The sequence below is a fragment of the Chrysochloris asiatica genome, unplaced genomic scaffold, assembly GCF_000296735.1.
Source record: "Chrysochloris asiatica unplaced genomic scaffold, ChrAsi1.0 scaffold00458, whole genome shotgun sequence".
In the NCBI taxonomy this organism is placed as follows: domain Eukaryota; kingdom Metazoa; phylum Chordata; class Mammalia; order Afrosoricida; family Chrysochloridae; genus Chrysochloris; species Chrysochloris asiatica.
The window spans coordinates 335,325-357,076 of record NW_006408976.1 but is presented as its reverse complement, the minus strand read 5'-3'; the positions used below and the strand labels follow the sequence as shown (position 1 = coordinate 357,076).

Genomic DNA, 21,752 nt, shown 5'->3' with positions numbered 1-21,752 from the left:
TTGCTTCCTGTATGCTCTACCACATACATAGATGTATTTACGCCTAAGATAAATATCCATGTGCAGATGTTGTTGTTAGTGGTGTTGTTAAATGCTGTCAAATCAGTTCCAACTCAGACCAATGAACAGTTGGTGGGATTTGATTACTGACCTTGTAGTTAGTAGTCCAATGCTTATCCTACAGTGCCACACCATGACAACATTTGTCAAACTTTTATATATTTGTGGTATGCTTTTACTCTCCCTCCCTTACCCATTCATCTTGTGTATCTGTCTGTGTATCTACATACAGAACACTGTTTTAGTAGGGTTGTGTAATAGTATTAACCTATATTCTTAACCCTGTCATTCCTCTGTGTCTTTACCTGTCTTTATCATTCTTCTGCTCCTTCTTGTTGTATATTGTTTTCTCTGTCACACAAGTTGACACAGATCTACCCTCTAGCCAGTGGTGCTGTAGTATCAGCACTGGACTGCAAACCACAAGGTCTACAGTTCAAACCCACCAGCTGCTCCTCAGAAACCCTATACAGGGTGGCTATGAGTCAGAACCAACTCAAAGACACTTAACAATAACTACCCTCACACCCCGGTAACCAACAAAGAATGTTTCTTTTAGCACAAAAACCTTTTATTGAGCTTTTACAATAGTGATCACATACAATATTTGTCCTTTAGTGATTGGCTAATTTTACTCAGCATAGTAATTTTACTCCTCCAGGTTCATTTCTAGTAGGTATTTCATGGATTCATTTTAATTCTTCAACGGTGCATGTTATTCCATTGTGTATATGTACCAAAGTTTGTTTATCTGTTCTTCTGCTGATGGGCATTTAGGCTGTCTCCATCTGTTTGCTATTGTGAAAACTGCTGTGATGAACCTGGACATGCATCTATCTCATGTCATGGATCTTATATCTTGAGGATCTATACAAGTAGAAGGACTGCTGCATCATACAGTATTGCTATTTCAAATCTTTTGAGGAAGCATCATGTTATTTACATTCCCACCAGCAGTGTAGGAGGATCCCAATCTCTCCATACCCTTGCCAGCATTTAAAAAATATATATTATTTTTATTTTAACTTTGCTATTAATGCTGGGGTGAGATGATATTTCATTGTTGTTTTGATTTGTATCTCTAATGATCTTCTGGAGTCTTGGTGTAGCATTGTGGGTTAATACGCCAGACTGCAAAGCCATTTGAACTGCAAGGTCAGTGGTTCAAGTTCACCAACTGCTCCTTGGAAACCCTATACAGAGTTGCTATGGGTTGGAATTGACTCAATGGCACTTAACAACAACAGCAAAAACAACAATGACCTTCTAGTGTGGCGCTATAGGATCAGCACTGGACTGTGACCCACAAGGTTAGCAGTTCAAATCCACCAGCTGCTTCTAGGAAACACTGCACAGGGTTGCTATGAGTCAGAACCAACTTGACGACACTTAACAGCATTGCTCATTTTGTCATACTATGGTGACTTATGCATTGCTGTGATGCTAGAAGCTACGCCATTGGTATATTAAATCTCATCACGGTCACTGATGGTGCACAGGCTTCAGCAAAGCTTCCATACTAAGATAGAGTAGGAAGAAGAGGTGGAGATACTTCTGAATGGTTAGCTAGTGAAAACCTTATGAATAGCACATTGTCAATTATAGTACTGGAAGATAAGCCCCTCATGTTGGAAAGCATTCAAAATATGAAAATATGATTGGGGAAGAACTGACCCAAATGACTTGGGTGGAGTTGAGTTTTTGGGACCTTCATTTGTTGATGTGACATAACTCAAACCAAGAAGAAGAAGCTGCAAACATTGAATTAAAATCAAAATATGGAATGTATGAAGTATGAATCTAGGAAAATTGAAAGTTTCCAAAAAAGGAACTGGAACACATAAAGATCAATATCCTAGGCATTAGTGATCTGAAATGGACTGGTATTTACTATTTGGAAACAGATAATCACATGATTTACTATGCAGGGAATGGCATCACATTCATCATCAAAAAGAACATTTCAAGATCTATCCTGAAGTATTATGCTGTGTGTGATAGAATAATATCCATACCTAAAAGGGATATGAATTCCTGGCGTGGCACTGTAGGATCAGCAGTGGATGGTAAACCACAAGGTTGGCAGTTCAAACATACCAACAGCTCCTTGGAAAAGTTGGCTATGAGTTGGAGCCTACTCAACAGCACTTAACAGCAGCAGCAAGGAATACAGTTGATACTATGATTATTCAAATAAGTGCACCAACCACTGAAACGAATGATAATGAAATGGAAGTCTCCTACCAATTTCTTTAGTCTGAAATTGTTCAAAATGCAATCAGGATGCATTGATAATCAATCACTGGTGATTGGAAGGTAAATGTTGTAAAGAAAGATAGTTTGAAATTATGGCACTGGTTATAGAAATGCTGGAGATTGTAAGATAGATTTTGCAAATACCTTTTTTCAATCACATAAAAGGCAACTGTATACCTATACCTCATTGTTGTTGTTGTTGTTAGGTGCCATCGGGTCAGTACCGACTCATAACGAACTTATATACAGCAGAACGAAACACTGCCTGATCCTGGGCCAACCTCACTACTGTTGTCATCGATGCTAACACTTGGCCAATCCATCTCAATGGGGGTCTTCCTCTTTTTCTCTGACCCTCCACCTTACAAAACATGATATCCTTCTCCAGTGACTGGTCCCTCCTGACAATATGTCCGAAGTATGAGAGATGAAGATTGGTCATTTTGGCCTCTAAGGAGCACTCTGGCTGCACTTCTTCCAAAACATATCTATTGATTCTTTTGGCATCCCATGGCATTTTCAATATTCTCCTCCAACACCATAACTCAAAAGTATCAATTCTTCTATGGTCTTCCTTATTCACTATCCAGCTTTCACATGCATATGAGGTTATTGGAAATACTATGGCTTGGGTCAGGCACACATTAGTTCTCAAGCTGACATTTTTGCTCTTCAACACTTTAAAAAGGTCTTGTTCGGCAGATTTGCCTAATGTAATACGTCATTTGATTTCTTGACTGCTGCTTCCGTGAGTATTGATAGATGATCCAAGAAGAATGAATTCCTTGACAACTTCAATTTTTTCTCCATTGATAAGAATGTTGTTTATTGGTCCAGTGGTGAGGATTTTTGTTTTCTTTACATTGAGATGTAATCCATACTGAAGGCTGTGCTCTTTTATCTTCATCAGTAAATGTTTTAAGTCCTCTTCACTTTCAGAAAACAAGGTTGTATCATCTGCATATTGCAGGTTGTTCATGAGTCTTCTTCCAATCCTCATACTACATTTTTCTTCATATAACCCAGCTTCTTGGATTATTTGCTCAGCATACAGGTTGAATAAGTATGGTGAAAGAATACAACCTTGTTGCACACCTTTCTTAATTTTAAACAATTCAGTGTTCCCATGTTCGGTTTGAACAACTGCCTCTTGGTCCAGGTACAGATTCCTCATGGGCACAATTAAGTGTTCCGGAATATTCATACTTTGCAATGTTGTCTATAGCTTGTCATGATCCACACAATTGAAAGCCTTTGTGTAGTCAATAAAGCACAGGTAAACATCTTTCTGGTATTCTTTGCTTTCAGCCAAGATCCATTGGACATCAGCAGTGATATCCCTCTTTCCACAGCCTCTTCTGAATCTGGCTTGAACTGCTGGAAGCTCTCTGTCAATGTTTGCTTGTAGCCATTTCTGTATTACCCTTAGCAAAACTTTAAGTGCATGTAATATCAAAGAGTTTTTCCGATGATTTCCGCATTCCATTGGGTCACCTCTCTTTGGAATGGGCACAGATTCAGATCACTTCCTAATAGTCAGCCAGATAGTTGTCTTCCAAATTTCTTGGCAGAGATGAGTGAGTGCCTTCTGTGCCACCTTACTTCCTTGAAATATTTCAGTTTTTATTCCATCAATTCCTGGTGCCTTGTTCTTGACCAATTCCTTCAATGAACCTTGGACTTCTTCCTTCAGTATCATTGGCTCTTGATCATATGCTACCTCTTGAAACGGTTGAACATCAACCATTTCCTTTTGGTACAGTGACTCCTCTGTGTATTCCTTCCATCTTCTTTTTATGCTTTCTGCATCATTCAATAATTTGCCCAGAGAATATTTCAATAACGAAAGTCAAGGCTTGAATGTTTTCTTCAGTTCTCCCAGCTTCAGAAATGCTGAACGTGTTCTTCCTTTTGGTTTTCTGATTCCAGATCTTTGCAAATTTTGTTGTAATATTTGGCTTTATCTTCTCGAGCTGATCTTTGAAATTTTCAGTTCAGCTCTTGGACCTCCTCATTTTTTCCATTTGCTTTAGCATCTGTAAGCTGGAGAACAAGTTTCAGTGTTTCTTCTGACATCCATTTTGACCTTTTCCTTCTTTCTTGTCTTCTTAATGACTTTTTGCTTTCTTCCTTTATGATGTTCTTGATGTCATCCCACAACTCTTCTGGTCTTTGGTCTTTAGTGTTTAATGTATCAAATCTGTTTTTTTAGATGATCTCTAAATTCAAGTGGGATATATTCAAGGTCATATTTTGGCTCTTGTGGACTTGTTTTAATTTTTTTCAGCTTCAGCCTGAATTTGCATATGAGTAATTGATGGTCTGTTCCACAGTTTGCTCCTGGCTTTGTTTTGACTAATGATATACAGCTTTTCCATTGTCTCTTTCCGAAGATGTAGACAATTTGATATCTATGTATTCCATCTGGCGAGGTCCTGTGCTGTCTAAAGAAGGTATTTGAAATGAAGAAATCATTGATTTTGCAGAATATTATCATGCATTTCCAGCATCATTTCTATCACCAAGGCCATGTTTTCCAACTATTGATCCTTCCTCTTTGCTTCCAACCTTTGCATTCCAATCACTAGTAATGATCAATACATCTTGATTGTATGTGTGATCGATTTCAGATAGAAGAAGTTGGTAGAATTCTTCTTTTTCATCTTTTTATAGCTTGCATGTCAATGGAGAGGACACAGATGCAGAGCAGGCACTGTGATCTACCTGGAGAGACCTTGGCAGGAAGCTCTGTCCACTGAATGGCTACCTGTGGCCTCGAGGGTGTCCAGCACTGCACCTGGTTGTACTTATCTGCTTTGGACTCATGGGACTGGTCCAGGGACTGAATGTGTTGATCCCCGTCTTCTACATGGACATTGTGGACTTGCTGATGACAAGGTACCTTGGAACTCCCTGGTCTGGACTGTGATAACCTATGTTGTTTTTTTCCAAATTCCTTAAGGGGAGGTAGCACTGGAAGTACAGCCTTCATGAGCAACCTGTGCACCTTCCTGTGCAGCAGTTCACCTTGCGCCAAGTGGAGCTAAGCTCTCTTCTTTCACTTGCATGAGCTCTCACTGTGTTTGCATCTGGGGTGCCACATAGGGAAAGTGTTGGGAATCATGGCCTGGGGCACATCCAGCATCACAAGTTTGCTCAGTTACCTGGTGTTCAACACCATCCCCATGCTGGTCGACATCATCATTGGCATAACCTACTTTAGCATGTTCTTCAATGCCTGGTTTGGACTCATCATGCTCCATGCATAAGCCTTTACCTCACCCTGACCATTGTGGTCACTGAGTGGAGAGCCACCTTTGCCACAAAATGAACACCCAGAGACACCCACAGTGGACTCTCTGCTAAAGTTTAAGATGGTGAAATCTTACAATACAGAGGGTTACAAAGTGGATCGCTACTGAGAGGACATCATCAAATATCAGAGTTTGGAGTGGAAGTAAAACACTACACTTGTGTTACTAAATCAGACACAGAACCTGGTGATTGGACTTGGGCTCCTCATTGGCTCCCTGCTCAGAGTTTACTTTGTCAGTAAGCAGAAGCTGAAGGCCAGAGGCTTCATGTTCTTTGGTACTTATACCGTCCAGCTGTGCATGCCCCTTAACTGATTTGGCACCTAGTACAGGATGATCCAGCAGATTTAATCAACATAGAGAATATATTTGGTTTGCTGAAAGAGGAGACAGACAAGAAGGACTTTCTCCTTGGAGCAGCACCCCACTACTTTCAGAGGGGCCGGATTGAGTTTGAGAATGGGCACTTCAGCTATGCTGATGGGCAGGAGACCATGAAGGACATATCCTGGACAGACTCTGGCCCTGGTGTGCCATTGGGATCTGGGAAGAGCAAAGTTTTGTGCCTGGTGCTCTGCTTCTATGACATCAGCTCAGTCTGCATCCAAATAGATGGGCAAGACATTTCTCAGGTAACCCAGATCTCTCTTTCCTCTTCAGTGAGGACATTCCCAACAATATCCCCATGGTTGCATAACTAACCAGGGATGTTGAGGTAGAGGCCGTTGCTCAGGCATCCATAATTCAGTTCTATCTTTCCCTGAAGGGTATGAAATCCAGCTGGGCCTGTGGGGCCTGAAGCTGAGTGATGGGGTGCATCAGTATCACTTGAACCATCCTCAAGGCTCTCGGTATTCAGTGCTGGATACATCAAATGAGAAGACCATCCAATCCTCTTTGGCCAGAGTTTGTGCCAATCACTCCACTGTCATTTGGGAACACAGGCTGTCACTGTGGTATGTGCCTACCAGATCCTCATCAATGAAGTTGACTACATTGTGGAGAGAGGACCACATGAGGCTCTGCTGTTCCAAGGCCAGGTGTATGCAGATATGTGGCAGATGCAGCAGCAGGGACAAGAGGTAGTCTCAGAAGACACCAAGCCACAGGCCACTTCAAGGTGATAAAAGTTGTGGCCACTTCCCTGCCAAAGGATAGCTTGGAAGGGAATCACATGTATCCCTTTTCTCAGTGACATTTTATCCTGGTCTTGGAGCATATTGCTACCTCGAGTGAGGGAAAGTGCCCTTTCAGGAAAAGTACTCTGAGTAAATAAAAGTGTAGGCTGTGCTGTGAAATCTCCCCAGCCCTCAAGATGTTATTAAAAACATAAATATGTACTTAAAACATATTTAGGTAATGATCAAGTATTAAAATATCTTATTTTTTTTGAAGTTTGTTGTTGTGAACTGAGTGATGGTTTACAGAGATCAGTTTTACCTTCAAATCATACACTTTGTTTCATCTCAATGATTACAATCCCTTCCACGTAACTACAGTCATCCTGCTTCTTCCTTGTAATACTTATTTCCATTTTACCCTCCTTCCTAACCCTTCTGAATTTTGTTCTTAGGTTAAAATTGCCCTTTATATCTTGAATGAGTGACCATTCCATAGTGAATATATCCTACTAGTACTGTTTGCTCCCTGTGTACCTACCCACTGCTTGGCAGAAAATTGAGCCACGACAATAAGTTCAGTATCAGACCTGAAGAGTGGTCAAAGTCTTGGGTTCTTCCTGTGTCTTTCTGACTAATAAGCTCTGTATTTATTCATTTTTAAAATAATTCTGAGTTTTGTTTCACATTTCCCCCTTTCTATTCAGGACCTTTTATATGAATCATTTTAGAACAGTGGTAGTGGTAACCAGGCACCATATAGTTCTTTCGGTCTCAGGGTTGTGGAGACTGATATTAACATGATCCATTAGTCCATATGTTGTTTGAACAGAACATGGGAACACTGAATGGTTTAAAATTAAGAAAGGTGTGCGACAGGGTTGTATTCTATCACCATGCTTATTCAAATAATACAAGAAGCTGGGTTCTATGAAGAAAAACATAACATCAGGATTGGAGGAAAACTCATTAACAACCTGTGATATGCAGATACAACCTTGCTTGCTGAAAGTGAAGAGGACTTAAAATATTTACTGATGAAGATCAAAGAGCACAGCCTTCAGTATATATTGCATTTTAATGTCAAGAAAAAAAATCCTCATCACTGGACTAATAAACAACATTCTTATCAAAGAAGAAAAGATTGAAGTTGTCAAGGACTTCATTCTTCTTGGATCAACTACTAATGGAAGCAGGAGTCAAGAAATTAAACGATGTGTTGCACTAGGCAAATCTGCTTCACAAGAAGACCTTTTTAAAGTGTTGAAGAGCAAAGATGTCAGCTTGAGGACGAAGATGCACCTGACCCAAGCCATGGTATTTCCAGTAACCCCATATGCATGTGAAAGCTGGACAGTGACTAAGGAAGACCATAGAAGAATTGATGCTTTTGAATTATGGTGTTGGAGAATATTGAAAGTGCCATGGGTTGCCGAAAGAACCAACAGATCCGTTTTGGAAGAAGTGCAGCCAGAGTGCTCCTTGGAGGCCAGGATGGCCAAACTTCATCTCTCATACTTTGGACATATTTTTAGAAGGGACCTCTCTCTGGAGAAGGATATCATGTTTTGTAAGGTGGAGGGTCAGAGAAAAAGAAGAAGACCCCCAGCAAGATGGATTGGTCAAGTGGCAGCACCAATAGGCTCAAGCGTAGCAACAATAGTGAGGTTGGCCCAGGATCAGGCAGTGTTTTGTTCTGCTGTGCATAAGGTCGCTATGAGTCGGTACCGACTCGATGGCACCTAACAGCATTAGTCCACTGGACTAATTGATTCCAAGAGTTTTCAGTTTTCATCACTCTTATTTCCTCTACACATAGAGAGGCTGACTGATCGTTGCACCTTAGATGGCCACTCAGGAGCTTTTAAGATTTCAGTTGCTACTCACCAAAGCAGGGTATTAAGTTTGTCTTTGTGCACTGTGTTATGCTGATTGAACAAGGTGTCTTAGGAGACTATGGTGCTGAACCTCCAGACCCAGCAATTCATTGCTCAAGGTCTTTGGTATTGTCTAAAAAGTTTTCATAATTTTGCCCCCTGTATGCTCCACCACATTTGTAGATGTGTTTGCAGCGAAGGTAAATACCCATGTGCAAATATTCTGTCAGACCTTCAGATAGATATACTCCACTCTCCTTCCCATACCCATTCAGTCTGTGTATTTTTATCTACCCATAGAACACTGTTGTTGCAGAGTTGTTTATATAACAGTATTTACCTCTATTCCCTTTAGCCCTTGCTCCCTTCCTCTTCACCTGTCTTCATCATTCTTCTGCCAACTTCTCCTTTTACCAAAGTTAACACATGTCTCCCCTCTAGCCAAGGAGCTCTGGTAGCATAGTGGTTATGAATCGGGCTGCAAACTGTAAGGTCAGCTGTTCAAAACTACCAGCTGTTCCATGAGAGAAAGATGAGGCTTTCTACTTATCTTATCCTGTAAAGATTTATAGCCTCAGAAACCCTGTATAGGGTCGCTATGAGTTGGAACCAACTTCATGGCACATAACAACAACAACAAAACCCTCTAGCCAGTGAGTTACTCTTCCCTCACTCCCATCCTTGATAACCATTAAAGAATGTTTCTTTTAGTATGAAAATCTTTTCTTGAGTTTTTACAATAGTGGTTTCTTACAATGTTGTGACTAATGTCACTCAGCCTAATATTCTTCAGGTTCATCCATGTTATGAGGTGTTTCACAGATTTATCTTTATTCTTCAACATTGTGTCATATTCCATTGTGTGTATGTACCAAAGGTTGTTTATTCATTCTTTCATTGATGGGCTTTTAGGCTGGTTCAAACTCATAAGCCAGTCTTTGGAAATCATATACAGGGTTGCTATGAGTCAGAACCTATTCTATGGCACTTAATAACAACAACAACAAGAACAATGGAGTCCTGGTATGGCACTGGACCACGAGGTCAGTTTGAACTGCAAGATAATCAGTTCAAACCTCACCAGCTGCTCTTCAGGAACCTTATAAAAGGTCACTATGAGTCAGAACCGACTTGACAGTACTTAACAAAAACAATGGCTAATTATCACTAAAATTTCTTCGTTTATGGTAATTAGCCACTGTTGTTGTTAAGTACTGAATGTGTTCTTTGATGAAATGATTGTTCATGTTTTCTGCTTATTTTTAAATTGGATTATTTATCTTTCCTTGTAGAGTTGAAGTTTTATATTAGTCCCTTGTCTGATGCATCACTGCCAAAATTTTTTCACCAAGTCTCTGGGTTCTCTTTATACACTTTGGTGAAATCATTAGATGCACATAAGTGTCTAATTCTTAGGAGGTCCCACTCATGTATTTTAAAATTCATCTAGTTGTATTCTAAACTATGTTTGACAGTGTATTTATGATATGTAACAGAGCCCCTAAGTTTGGTCCTATGTTTTCATTGGCAATCCTTAGAGTTCCAGATTTTGCATTAAGTCTTTAATCTATGTTGAATCCATTTTTGTGTATAGTGTGAGATACCTGTCTTGCTTTATAATCCTACAAATGAATTTTCAGTTTTTCCAGCACCACTATCTCTTTATGTGCGGCTCATTGAACATTTCTGATCAGTTCATTTATTTCTTCCATTCACTTTAGTTTCTCTTCATTCAAAAGCAAGTTTCAGAGTCTCTTCTGACATCCAGTTAGGTCTCCTCCCCCTCCCCCCGCCCCATTCCTGTCTTTTTAATGACCTTTTGTTTTCTTCACGTATGATGTTCTTTATACCATTATACAACTTTTCTGGTTTTTAATCACTAGCATCTAATGCATCAAATCTGTTCTATACATTCAGATGGGATATCCTCAAGCACATATTTTAACTCTGTGGACTTGATTTAATTTTCTTCAGCTTGCATATAAGCAATTGATGGTCTATTCCACAGCTGGTGCCTGGCCTTGTTTTGGCTGGTGATATAGTTTCTCCCCACAGATGCAGTAATTTGATTCCTGTGTATTCCAGCTAGTGAAGCCTATGTGTATAGTTACTCTTTGTTGTTGTTGTTAAGTGCCATCGAGTCAGTTCCGACCCATAGCGACCCTGTACAGGGTTTCCGAGGGTGTAAATCTTTATGGGAGTAGAAAGCCTCATCTTTCTCCCGCGGAACGGCTGGTAGTTACTCTTTATGTTGTTGAAAAATGGTGTCGGCAATGAATAAATTATTGGTCTTGAAAAATTCTATCATGTAATCTCCAGCATAATTTCTATCACCAAGGCTGTATTTTCCAACTACTGATCCTTCTTCTCTGTTTCCACCTTTCATGTTCTAATCACCAATAATAATTAGTGCATCTTAATTACATATTTGATCAATTTTAGATTGAAGTAATTGGTAGAATTCTTCAATTTCAGCATGAGTGGTTTTAGTGGGTGGTACATAATTTTGAATAATAGTGGTATCAACTGGTCTTCCTTGTAGGCATATGGCTATTATCCTATCCCAGACAACACTGGACTTTAAGATAGATCTTGATGCTCTTTTTGACCATGAATGTGGTATCATTCCTCAGTTTTTCATTCCCAGCATAGTAAGCCATATGCTTGATTCAAAATGGCCAATACCAGTCAATTTCAGCTCACTAATGCCTAGTATGTCAATTTTCATGGCTTCCATTTCATTTTGATGACTTCCATACATTCCATATTATAATTATTAATGGATGTTTGTAGTTGTTTCTTTACATTTTAAATTGCCCCACATCAGCAAATGTTGTTGCTGTTGTTAAGTAACCATCAAGTCAGTTCCAATGTATAAGGACCCTATTAGGGTTTCCAAGAAGCAGCTGGTGGGTTTGAACTGTGGTTAGCATTTCAGTGATTATTCATAGAGCACCGCAACAGGATTACATCAGCAGATGGAAGTACTGAAAGCTTTATTTCTTCTACATCATTATGGTCAACTCTATTTTGAGGAGGCAGCTCTTTCCAGTCATAATGTCAGTCTTCTAGTTGGAGGGTCTCCTCTTCTAGCAATGTATCAGACAATGTTCTGCTGTATTTGTAAGGTTTTCAGTGGCTAACCATGCAGGAGTGGTCTGCCTTTTCTTCTTCCCATTCTATCTTAGTTTGGAAGCTGTCCTGAAATCTATTCATTGTGGGTGATCTTGCTGATATTTAGAATACCACTAACATCACAGCAACACATAAACCATGACAGAATGACAAACTTACAAATGAGTAGTGGCAAAAGTAAGTACCCATGTCCAAGTATCCTCTGCTGGGGTGGGATGTACTTAGTGTTAGATCCACAATGGTGCACCTCTGACCTCAGGTGGAGTGTGGCTGTACAGAGTACATTGTGTGCATGTTCTATAGTTTTTTTCATTCATCTTTTGATAGACAACTAAGTTAAAAGAGTGAAGAAAAATAACAGAAAGAAAGACAGAAAGGGGAAAAAGAAAAGAGAAAAAGAAGAAAGCAAAGAGAAAAAAGAGAGAAAAAGGAAAAAGAATAAACAAGTAAAAGGAAAGAAAACAAAACAAAACAAAAGAAGCAAGAGAAAACTGGGGGAGCAGTGCACCCAGGTGGTTACAGGGGTTAGGGCACTTGGTAAAGGTCTGCAAACTCTGCTGACCAAAAAGGCCATGGGGGTGAGGGGAAGGACCTGAAGCTCTCAGAAGGAGTTCCTGCCAGTCCAGAGGGCAGCTAGGGGCTGGACACCAGATCTTGGAAAGAGTTCCTGCTAGTTCAAAACATGGCTGGTGGCAGGGCACACTGTTTAGCATTGTGCATTGTGATCCATGGAGGTGGAGGCTGGGTGCATCCAAATACAGGGGTGGAATGCGCTTAGTGTCAAATCTACAAGGGCACACTGATGATTTCAGGTGGAGCTGTGACTGCATTTGGGAGAAGGGTATCACTGATGGCTATGGATGGAGGCTGGTAATACGCTGGTCACTGGGTGGGTGTGGGGAATATAAACAAGTGTATACCTTTCTGGTTGCCAGATACTGGTGTGGGTGCTGGTAGGTCCTGAGTAAGTGGAGCTGATTATCGGGTTGCTGTCCTGATTAGAACATAGAACACTGCTTGTAAAAATTCAAAATTGCTGTGCTGTATCAGGCCAGTTGACAATTCACTATTCTGTTTGTCTACTTGTTCTCTGTTTTTGTTCAATTTCTTCTTCTATTTGATATTCAATCTTTATCCTTCTTTATCCTTTCCTTTGAAGCTCAGAACTGCAGAATTATCATCTGTATCTATCTTTTCTGGTTTCTCCTGTCTTTATAGTAGAAGGTCTGGGTTGTTTGTCTGCCTAGTTGGCTATCATGCTGGAAGTCCCAGTATACCTTTAGTAAAGGTAAAGGTAAACACAGATGTTCTGAATAATGTCAGATGATGACTTATATTTAACACATTCTGCTCTCATGAGAATGAGAAGGGAACAAACTTTTCTATGTGGTAAGAAGAGTGAGGTTTAAACACATCAGTAGACTGCTATTATGCCTCTGCTCTGAACCTTGACTAAAACACAGTCTTTTCCATTGGCCTTCACAAGGTCACATGTCATATTGCTATTCCTTAGTAATCCAGCATCTTGTGGCCTTGCACTTGCTCTCCCTAATTCTGGAACATTCTCTGACTAGATAGTTACATACCAGGCTTCTTTCATTTGTTGAATGAAATTAATTGATTCCTTTGATGGCTTTATGTGTTTTGTTTTTAAGCAAAATAAATAAGTAAAGAAATAAAACCTTTAAATTTGTGTTGCAGTTTTTATTCCTTATCTTCATCTTCATATAAAAAGAAACCTTTGTAGCTCAATGTTTCTGATAACCTTTTGTTTTACTATTTTGTCAAGAAAATTCAGAAAGTAAAGCTGAGTATTAGGGACTCTGCAAATAGTTTACTGCCTCCTGCGTACAACCATTAGGAGAAAAACTCTCTACTCTTATTAGGCTCAGCCCAGGACTGAGATTTGCATATAAACACCTATCTTTGAAAGAACCAGGGTGAAATGGGGTGGACACTGGAGAACCCAGACAAGATCCAACTAGAGGAACTGATCACTAAGCAGCAGTGGCTAAGCCATGTGAAGAGCTGAATGACTGCTAGTTTGGCTTAAGCACTTTACATAAGTTAACACACTAACTGATTAAAGCTACTTAATGAGATATAAAGGGACTCCTGATGACCCAATAGTTAAGTGCTTGGTTAGTAACCAAAATGTCTGTGGCTGGAACCCACTAGTTGCTCTGAGGGAGAAAAGACTTGGTGACCAGCTCCTTTAAAGTTTGTTGCTGCTGTTGTTAGTGTTGTCGAGTCAGTTCAGACTCAGAGAGACCCTCTGCAGCATGGAACTGCTGACCTTAAGGTTAGTGTTGTTTTTGTTAAGAGCCATTGGGTTGGTCCCGATTCATAGTGACCTTGTGTAGGGTTTCCTAGGAGTTGCTGTTGGGTTTGAACCACCATTTTGTGATTAGTAAGCAGTACAATGCTTAACCTACAGCATCACACCAGGATTAAGAAACCCTGTGGGGGCAGTTCTACTCTGTCATATAGGGGGCCAATGTGTGTTGGAAGAGGTACAGATAAGGAAACTGAGACAGAGCATGTTTCAGTTCACATAGTGAGTAAATAGTGGAGCTGGGATTTCAATCCAGGTGGCCTGGCCTAGGGCTTGACATTTGATTAATTCTTAGAGGAATAAAGATGTGGATTTAGACTTGGATGTTGAATTGGAGAGTGCTCACATTAGTGGAAATGAGTGCAGGGAATGTACTTCATGGGAAAAGGCACAGATGAAGCAGCAGCACCCCCTGTAGTTAATATGGAGTATACTAGCAGCAAGAGTCAATGGTACTGAAGGAAGAAGTACAAGGTGCATTGACTGCATTGGCAAAGAACAAGGTGCTGGGAATTAATGGAATACAGATTGAAATCTTTCAACAAACTGATGCAGCACTGGAGGCAATCACTTATCTATGTCAAGAAATTTGGAAGACAACTACCTAACCAACTGACTGCAAGAGATCCATATTTGTACACATTCCAAAGAGAGGTGACCCAACGGAATGCAGAAGTCATTGGACAATATCATTAACATCACATGCAAGTAAAATTTTGCTAATAATAACACAAAAACAGCTGCAAGTATACATTGACAGAGAACTTCCATAGGCTCAAGCCAGATTCAGGCAAAGATGAAGAATGAGTGATACCTTTGCTTACATCAGATGGCTCTTGGCTGAAAGCAGAGAGTATGAAAAACATGCTTACTTGTGCTTTATTGACTATGCAAACTCTTTTGATTGTGTGGATCAGGACAAGCTATGGACAACAATGCTAAGAATGAGTATTCTGGAACACTTAATTTGCTCCTGAGGATCCTGTACATAGACCAAGAAGAAGTTGCTCTAACAGAACAAGGGAACACCAAGTGGTTTAAAATTAGGAAAGGTGTATGCCAGGGTTTTATTCTTTCTCCATACTTTTTCAATCTGTATGCTGAGCAAATAATCCGAGAAGCTAGATTGTATGAAGAAAACGGTGACATCAGGATTTAAAGAAGGCTCATTAAAATCTGCGATATGCAGTTGATACAATCTTGCTTGCTGAAAGTGAAGAGGACTTAAAATACTTTATTGATGAAGATCAAAGATCACAGCTTTTGGTATGGGTTGCACCTCAATGTAAAGAAAACAAAAATCCTCACTACTGGACCAATAAAAAACATCCATATAAAATGGAGAAAAAATTGAAGTTGTCAGACTTCACTTTGCTCAGATCAATGATCAACAATCATGGGACCAGCAGTCAAGAAATCACATAATGTAATGCATTAGGCAATTCAGAGGTACAAGACCTCTTTAAAGCATTGAAGAGCAAAGATGTCAGTTTGAGGACTAAGATGCTCCTGACACAAGCCATGGTATTTTCAATAACCTCGTATATGTTTGCAAGTTGGACAGGGAATAAAAAAGACTGTAGAAGAATTGATGCATTTGATTTGTGGTGTTTGAGAAGAATATTAAAAATACATGGACTGCCAAAAGAACAAACCCATCTATTTTGGAAGAAGTACAGTCAGAATGTTCCTTGGAATCCAGGATGGCCAGACTTGGTCTCTCATACTTTGGACATATTATCAGGAGGGACCAGTCCTTGAAGAAAGACATCATGTTTGGTAAAGTGGAGCATCAGAGAAAGAGAGGAAGACCCAACAAGATGGACTGGTACAGTGACAGCAGCTATGGGCTCAAACTTAGCAAAGATTGTGAGGTTGGCACAGGATAGGACTGTTTCATTCTGTTGTGCATTGTGTCACTATGAGTCAGTACTGACTTGATGACCCTTAACAACAACAACAACAACAACAACAACAACAACAACAGCAACAACATACTAGCTGCATACTTCATTTTCTTGGTTAGCCTCTTAAGTCTACAGGTGCATCTTCTCCTCATCTTCTCTTAAAAATCCAGGGCATTTGTGCTGAGCCGACATTGGACCACAGTCTCATTGAAAATAGCTGCACATACAATAGAATCTCAGATGGTTCTAAATAAGTGGTGCTCAGAATTCATAGTGAACTCCTGAAAACATCAAAGCCTTTAAGAATTAAAAAAAATACATTCCTGAAAACATTGAAGACTTTAAGAATGAAAGGAGTAAAATTCTCAGGATGAAATTTCAGATTCAAGGTTGACAGCCTGGGAGCCGTATGAGGATGGTTGGCACCTACACAGCCCTCAGGCCAGGACTGCAGACAGCTGTCTGTACCTTCCACTGACAGACTCTGTGCATATGTAGTCAGTATTGTAATCACCTTGACACAATGGGAATAAGACATTCCTTTCTTTTTTCTACCCCTTACCACTTTTTGTTTTCCCTTTCCTTTATTCCTTCACCCTAAACATTGATGGACCATCTTCCAGGTTCCAGAAGGCACAAGTTTGAGGGAGAAGAGGACAAACACATGATCTCAGGTTTTGCTAGTCTCTCAGCAGAGGCAAGAGGTGGTAAACCCAAGGGGCAGAGGACTTGGAACCCCAGGAGAACTTTGTGCTGTACTTGCCCCTTGTACCATGTGATAAATCCTGAAGATACAATTGTTTGTTAACTATAATGGATATATGTTGTTGTTAAGTGCTGTAGAGTCAATTTTGACCCATAGTGACCCTATATAGTTTCCAAAGAGCAGCTGGTGAGCTTGAACCACCAACCTTGCAATTCAAACGAATTTGCAGTCTGATGCATTTACCCACAGCCCCACAACAGGATTCCATAACTGATATATTTGTTGTTGTTGTTGAGTGCCGTCGAGTTGATTCCAACCCATAGCAACCCTGTATAGGGTTACCAAGGAGCAACTGTTGAGCTTGAACCACTGACCTTGCGGTTCAAACAAGTTTGTAGTCTGACGCATTAGCCCATAGTGTCACACCAGGACTCTGCATAACTGATATGTGTTGTTGTTGTTAAGTGACTTCAAGTTGGTTCTGACCCATAGCGACCCTGTATTGGATTTCCAAGGAGCAGCTGGTGATATATTTGTTGTTGTTGTTGTAAAGTGCTGTCAAGTCGAATACCAGGTCCTGGTGTGGGGCTGTAAGATAAGCACTTGACCACAGGGCCAGTTTGAACTGCAAGACTGGTAGTTGACACTTACCAGCCACTCCTCTGAACCATATACAGCATTGCTATGGGTCAGAACTGACTAGACGGTACTTAACAACTACAACAACAAATACTAGGTACCTCAAAATAGGAAGGAATTACTTCTAGTTAGAGAACTGTGCTTGATTTGAAAAATAATAAATTCTTCTGATTGTGAATTGTATTATTTTCTCAGCTGGACACTTGACAGGAATAAGCACATATCCCCCTTCTCCTCTCAAGTGGGGATTTGTGTTTCCAAGATTTCTGATTCTTTTGATCTAGGAGAGAGAATTAGCTGACTTTCTTTCTTTTTTACCTTAAAAGACTAGCCCCAAAGCTAATTTGTGCTTATGTTTGGTTCTTACTCTGTTTAAAATGAAATCGATTGCAAAAATAAAACCTTTGAATATTATAATAAAAATAAGGGTTTCAGGCTTTCATTTGGGCTCCCAGGATTCCACTTGAAAGAAAAGTTGGTGTAGCTAGGATTAGGGAGGTAAATGGTGGTTGAATCCTATGAGTGAACTTGTGTGAATCAGGTGACAGTTCTAATAGTACCTGGCTGTGTAGATGTCTCAGGAGTCCTTTCAGGAATGGACACAGAGGGAAGGTTGGCTGGAGGCCATGGAGATGCTCATCAGAACTGAGCCCTGGGTCTTGGATCTTAATATCTTTTGGCCTATCTAGATACACTGAAGAACAGAGGCGTTTTCTTTGAATTTTTAAGTTTGGATTTTGATTTTAATTTTTTTTTTTTTGGCACACACATGGAGAAAGTTAGTAGGGGTCCTAGAAGATTATCTAGTAGATGGGGGTTGAATTTTTCTAACTTCCAATTAGAAAAACAAATGTTACATTTCTTATAGTTTAATTAATATGAAGCTGTCACAACCTCTCTGTGTGATCTGAATTTGCCTTAAAACTCTAAAAATATGACCTATAAAAACCTCTCACAATACCTTTCCTCATTATCTGGTCACAAAATTTCACTAATCCACTATCTAGGCATTCATCAGATTTTGGAGAACTCACGACATTCCTAGTGTAGATTTTCACATGATGAACAAAATACAGTCCCAATTTCTTCTATTTCTTGATTGTTAACTGGGTGAGAGATACAAAACTGTGCTGGAGAGGATATTGACTGGGAATGGAATGTTTGGGGTTTTAGTTCCATTTATATTCTTTAATTGCTGGGCAGCCTTATGGCCACCACTTATCCTTTCTCGGCTTCAATTTCTTTATAAAATGGAGTTAAATTATCTTCAATTTCCTAAAGTAGCTTGCTTAAGAAAAGACAACTACATTTGGATGGAAATGCAAGGATTCTTATACAGGGAGGCACAGCTAGTTCTTTTATTAGGTTTTTTTTTTTTTTTTTTTTTCATGTATCTGATTTCCAGATATGAGAGTGAAAATATATTCCATTTTGCTCCAATGGACTTATTCACTTTAGATTTTATATATAGGAAACTTAATTAAATATGTTCACAATTTCAATTGTTGTAAGGAGCCCAGTAGTTTTCTGTTAAAAGCAGATGATTTTACTGCCTCCAGGTTTAGGATTTACTATAGAACCCTAAAGGTGATTGAGAACCTTGTTAAAGAAGAGACACCTAAGAACATTATGCAGTTGGGGGAGTGAGTTTATTATATCTACATACAAGTAAGCATTTATTGATGTTTTGTTGAAAATAAAGTACAAGGCAACAAAACTCATTTTAGCATGAAAACAAGATACCTGTAATGGTCCAATGCTGAGCTTAAACACGCTTGGAAGAACATAGAATTTGAAATGGCTGCTCTGAGGTTTGTCTAGTTAGGCAGACAATGAAAGAAATTATACACTGCAAGCAACACAAGACAACCAAACTCAATCAACCAGGCAGTCTCTCATGGGGGGTGGGGGTGGGGATAAAGGAAGGCTTGCTGGGGTCTGGGGTCTGGGGTCATGGAGGAGAAAGGATATTAAAATCTCATAAACCCTCCATATCTTTTTTCCATTTCAGGAACTTCCTTTGAGTAACTCTCGCCTTCTTCGTCAGAGGGCAGAGAATCTGCAAAGCGCTTCAGGAAGCCCCCATACCTTTTCTGGTAGTCCATCCACCACTCAGGGCGTCCTACCCTTCTCATGAAACCACCATATCGCTTCTGTAGCTCTTTAATATCATCTTCCTGTTGGGGTCTCCTTTTCAAACCTCTCATGAACCCCCCATATCTCTTGCTCACTTCTTCCTCATTATCACTGCCCTCATGGTGGGGGCCACCCTCCTGGCTGTCCCCTGTTCCCAGTAGCTCTCTCAGCAGATTTGAGGAGTTGGCTAGGGTGTCCTCCTCAGCATCCTTCTTCATGAAACCCCCATATCTCTTGCCAAGGGTTTCCCCTTCATTGGCCATTTCCTCAGGCTCCACAGGATAAAGTTCATCCATTTTCTTCATGAAGCCTCCATACCTCTTCATGAAGCCCCCATACTTCTTGGCTAACAAATGGCTCTCCTCCTGTTTCTCATTCTCTCGGAGAGTGTTGGTGCCATCTTGAGAAAGCTCCAGTTTGGACAGCTGCAGCAATTCTTTGCAAGCTTCCCAGGTTTTGATGGAAGGAAGTTTTCCTTCACATTCCAGTGTACAAGCCTGGAAAAAGAATTCAAATCAATAATAAAAAGTTGCTTCTATGATTTCATGAAGTAAACACCATTCTTGTGAACTACATTATATTCAAATTGATACGTTGTTGTTCAACTCAACTCAAGTGCGTTGAGTCAGTTCCAACCCATAGCGACCCTGATAGGGTTTCGAAGGAGCAACTGGTGAGTTTGAACCACCAACCTTGCAGTTCAAATTGACCTTGCAGTTCAACACATTAACCCACAGGACTACACCAGGACTCCCATGGTGATATGATCCTTCCCACATAATACAGTCATCCCCACATTCTCATCACATTGGACAAGCAAATGAAACAAAAACTGAAAGGGGGCAAGTGGGGACTAATTGAATCCAACAGAAAATTGTCTCTAAATTTTAGCAGATAATATATACTGTAAATATTTGAAAATATTTTTTTCCCATTCAATGTTAACCTAGTGTGGCTAACTTCACAATCTAATTTCACTGGAAAAATTTTCACTGCTTATTTCATTTAGCCTGAGATTTTTCTAACTAAAAGGGAGAAACTTCTCTTTACCAAATTAAGGTCATTTCCTCTAAAATTGCTATTATCATCTTCACTTACAGATAAAATCAATATTAATATAATAAGATTTGCTTGTTTTCTTGTATTTATATTTTACCTGGAATGATATATCATATTTCTAATACTTTTAATATTTCAACAAAACAATTTCAAAATGAGTATGGTACGACATCCTAAAGACTCAATTTACATCCTATGAATTATTTGGATTATGATATATAGATTTGCTGAAAGTAGAGATGTTTTGTTTCCCACTCTTCCCTGATTCATCAAAAGAGATAACAGATTTTATCAGATTGAACCACTTGTTTATAAAGATGTGTGATATGAAGATATATATATATATATAAATATTCAAATTATTCACATTTCTTAACATTTAGCCGCTGGTGTTTAGAAAATCTTTTCAAATGAAGATCAGTATATTATTATTTTGTTTTATTTAATAATCATTAAATAATAATTATTATAATAGTTATATATTCTAATGATCTTGTTAAGACTCCCTTCTATTAAACAGATCATTTTAGTATGATAAAAATAGTATTAATATTGTACAGACATTTATAAAATATTAATATTTTCATAGCCCTTTGAAGCTATTTATAGAATAGAAATAGTCTGAGAATTCTGGATTTAGATGGAAAAATCAGGCCTTTTTTGATATTTTAAAATACATGGGTGTATCAGTTTAAAACATAAAGCACACATTATTTTCAAGAAAAAGAAAACGTTTTTATTCTTGTAGCAAATTTCTTTAGGGCATATATTTAACCTATTCCTAATGATTATTTAATCTTTATGTCTAAGAAAATGAAAAATAATGTATTTTAAAAAATCCAAATACAATGTAATTAAAATGGTCCTGTTTTTCTTGGTAGCTGATCAGGAAATGAGAACATCATTAAAATACTTAGATGTTCAAGTGGCATCATCTCCATTCTAGAATGAAATTAAATGATCTCTTTGCCAAAAATCAATGTTGAATATATTATATACTTTCATCAAAACACTTTTTAATAGAATTTATTTGGGACTCTTTCCAAGACAATGACAAATAATCATAATAGTACACTACACTCATATTAAAGAGCTGATGTCAATTTAAGTGTTTTCTATCTGGTAGCGTAGTGGTTACGAATCGGGCTGCGAACCTTAAGGTCAGCGGTTCGAAACTACCAGCCGCTCCGTGGGAGAAAGATGAGGCTTT

At 39.2% G+C, this 21,752-nt stretch overlaps 1 protein-coding gene and 1 pseudogene across 1 annotated transcript in view; one reads left to right on the top strand and one right to left on the bottom strand.

The window, feature by feature from the left end:
* The first annotated feature begins 5,041 nt into the window (after positions 1-5,041).
* Positions 5,042-6,754, top strand: LOC102831475 (annotated as a pseudogene).
* Positions 6,755-19,317: 12,563 nt separating this feature from the next.
* The window catches only part of LOC102826876 (proenkephalin-A-like), a 19,458-nt gene continuing 17,023 nt past the window's right edge, over positions 19,318-21,752 (bottom strand). The window contains exon 2 of the mRNA XM_006877286.1: positions 19,318-19,980. Coding sequence (XP_006877348.1) covers positions 19,318-19,980 — 663 coding nt within the window. The remainder of the gene's footprint in view (positions 19,981-21,752) is intronic.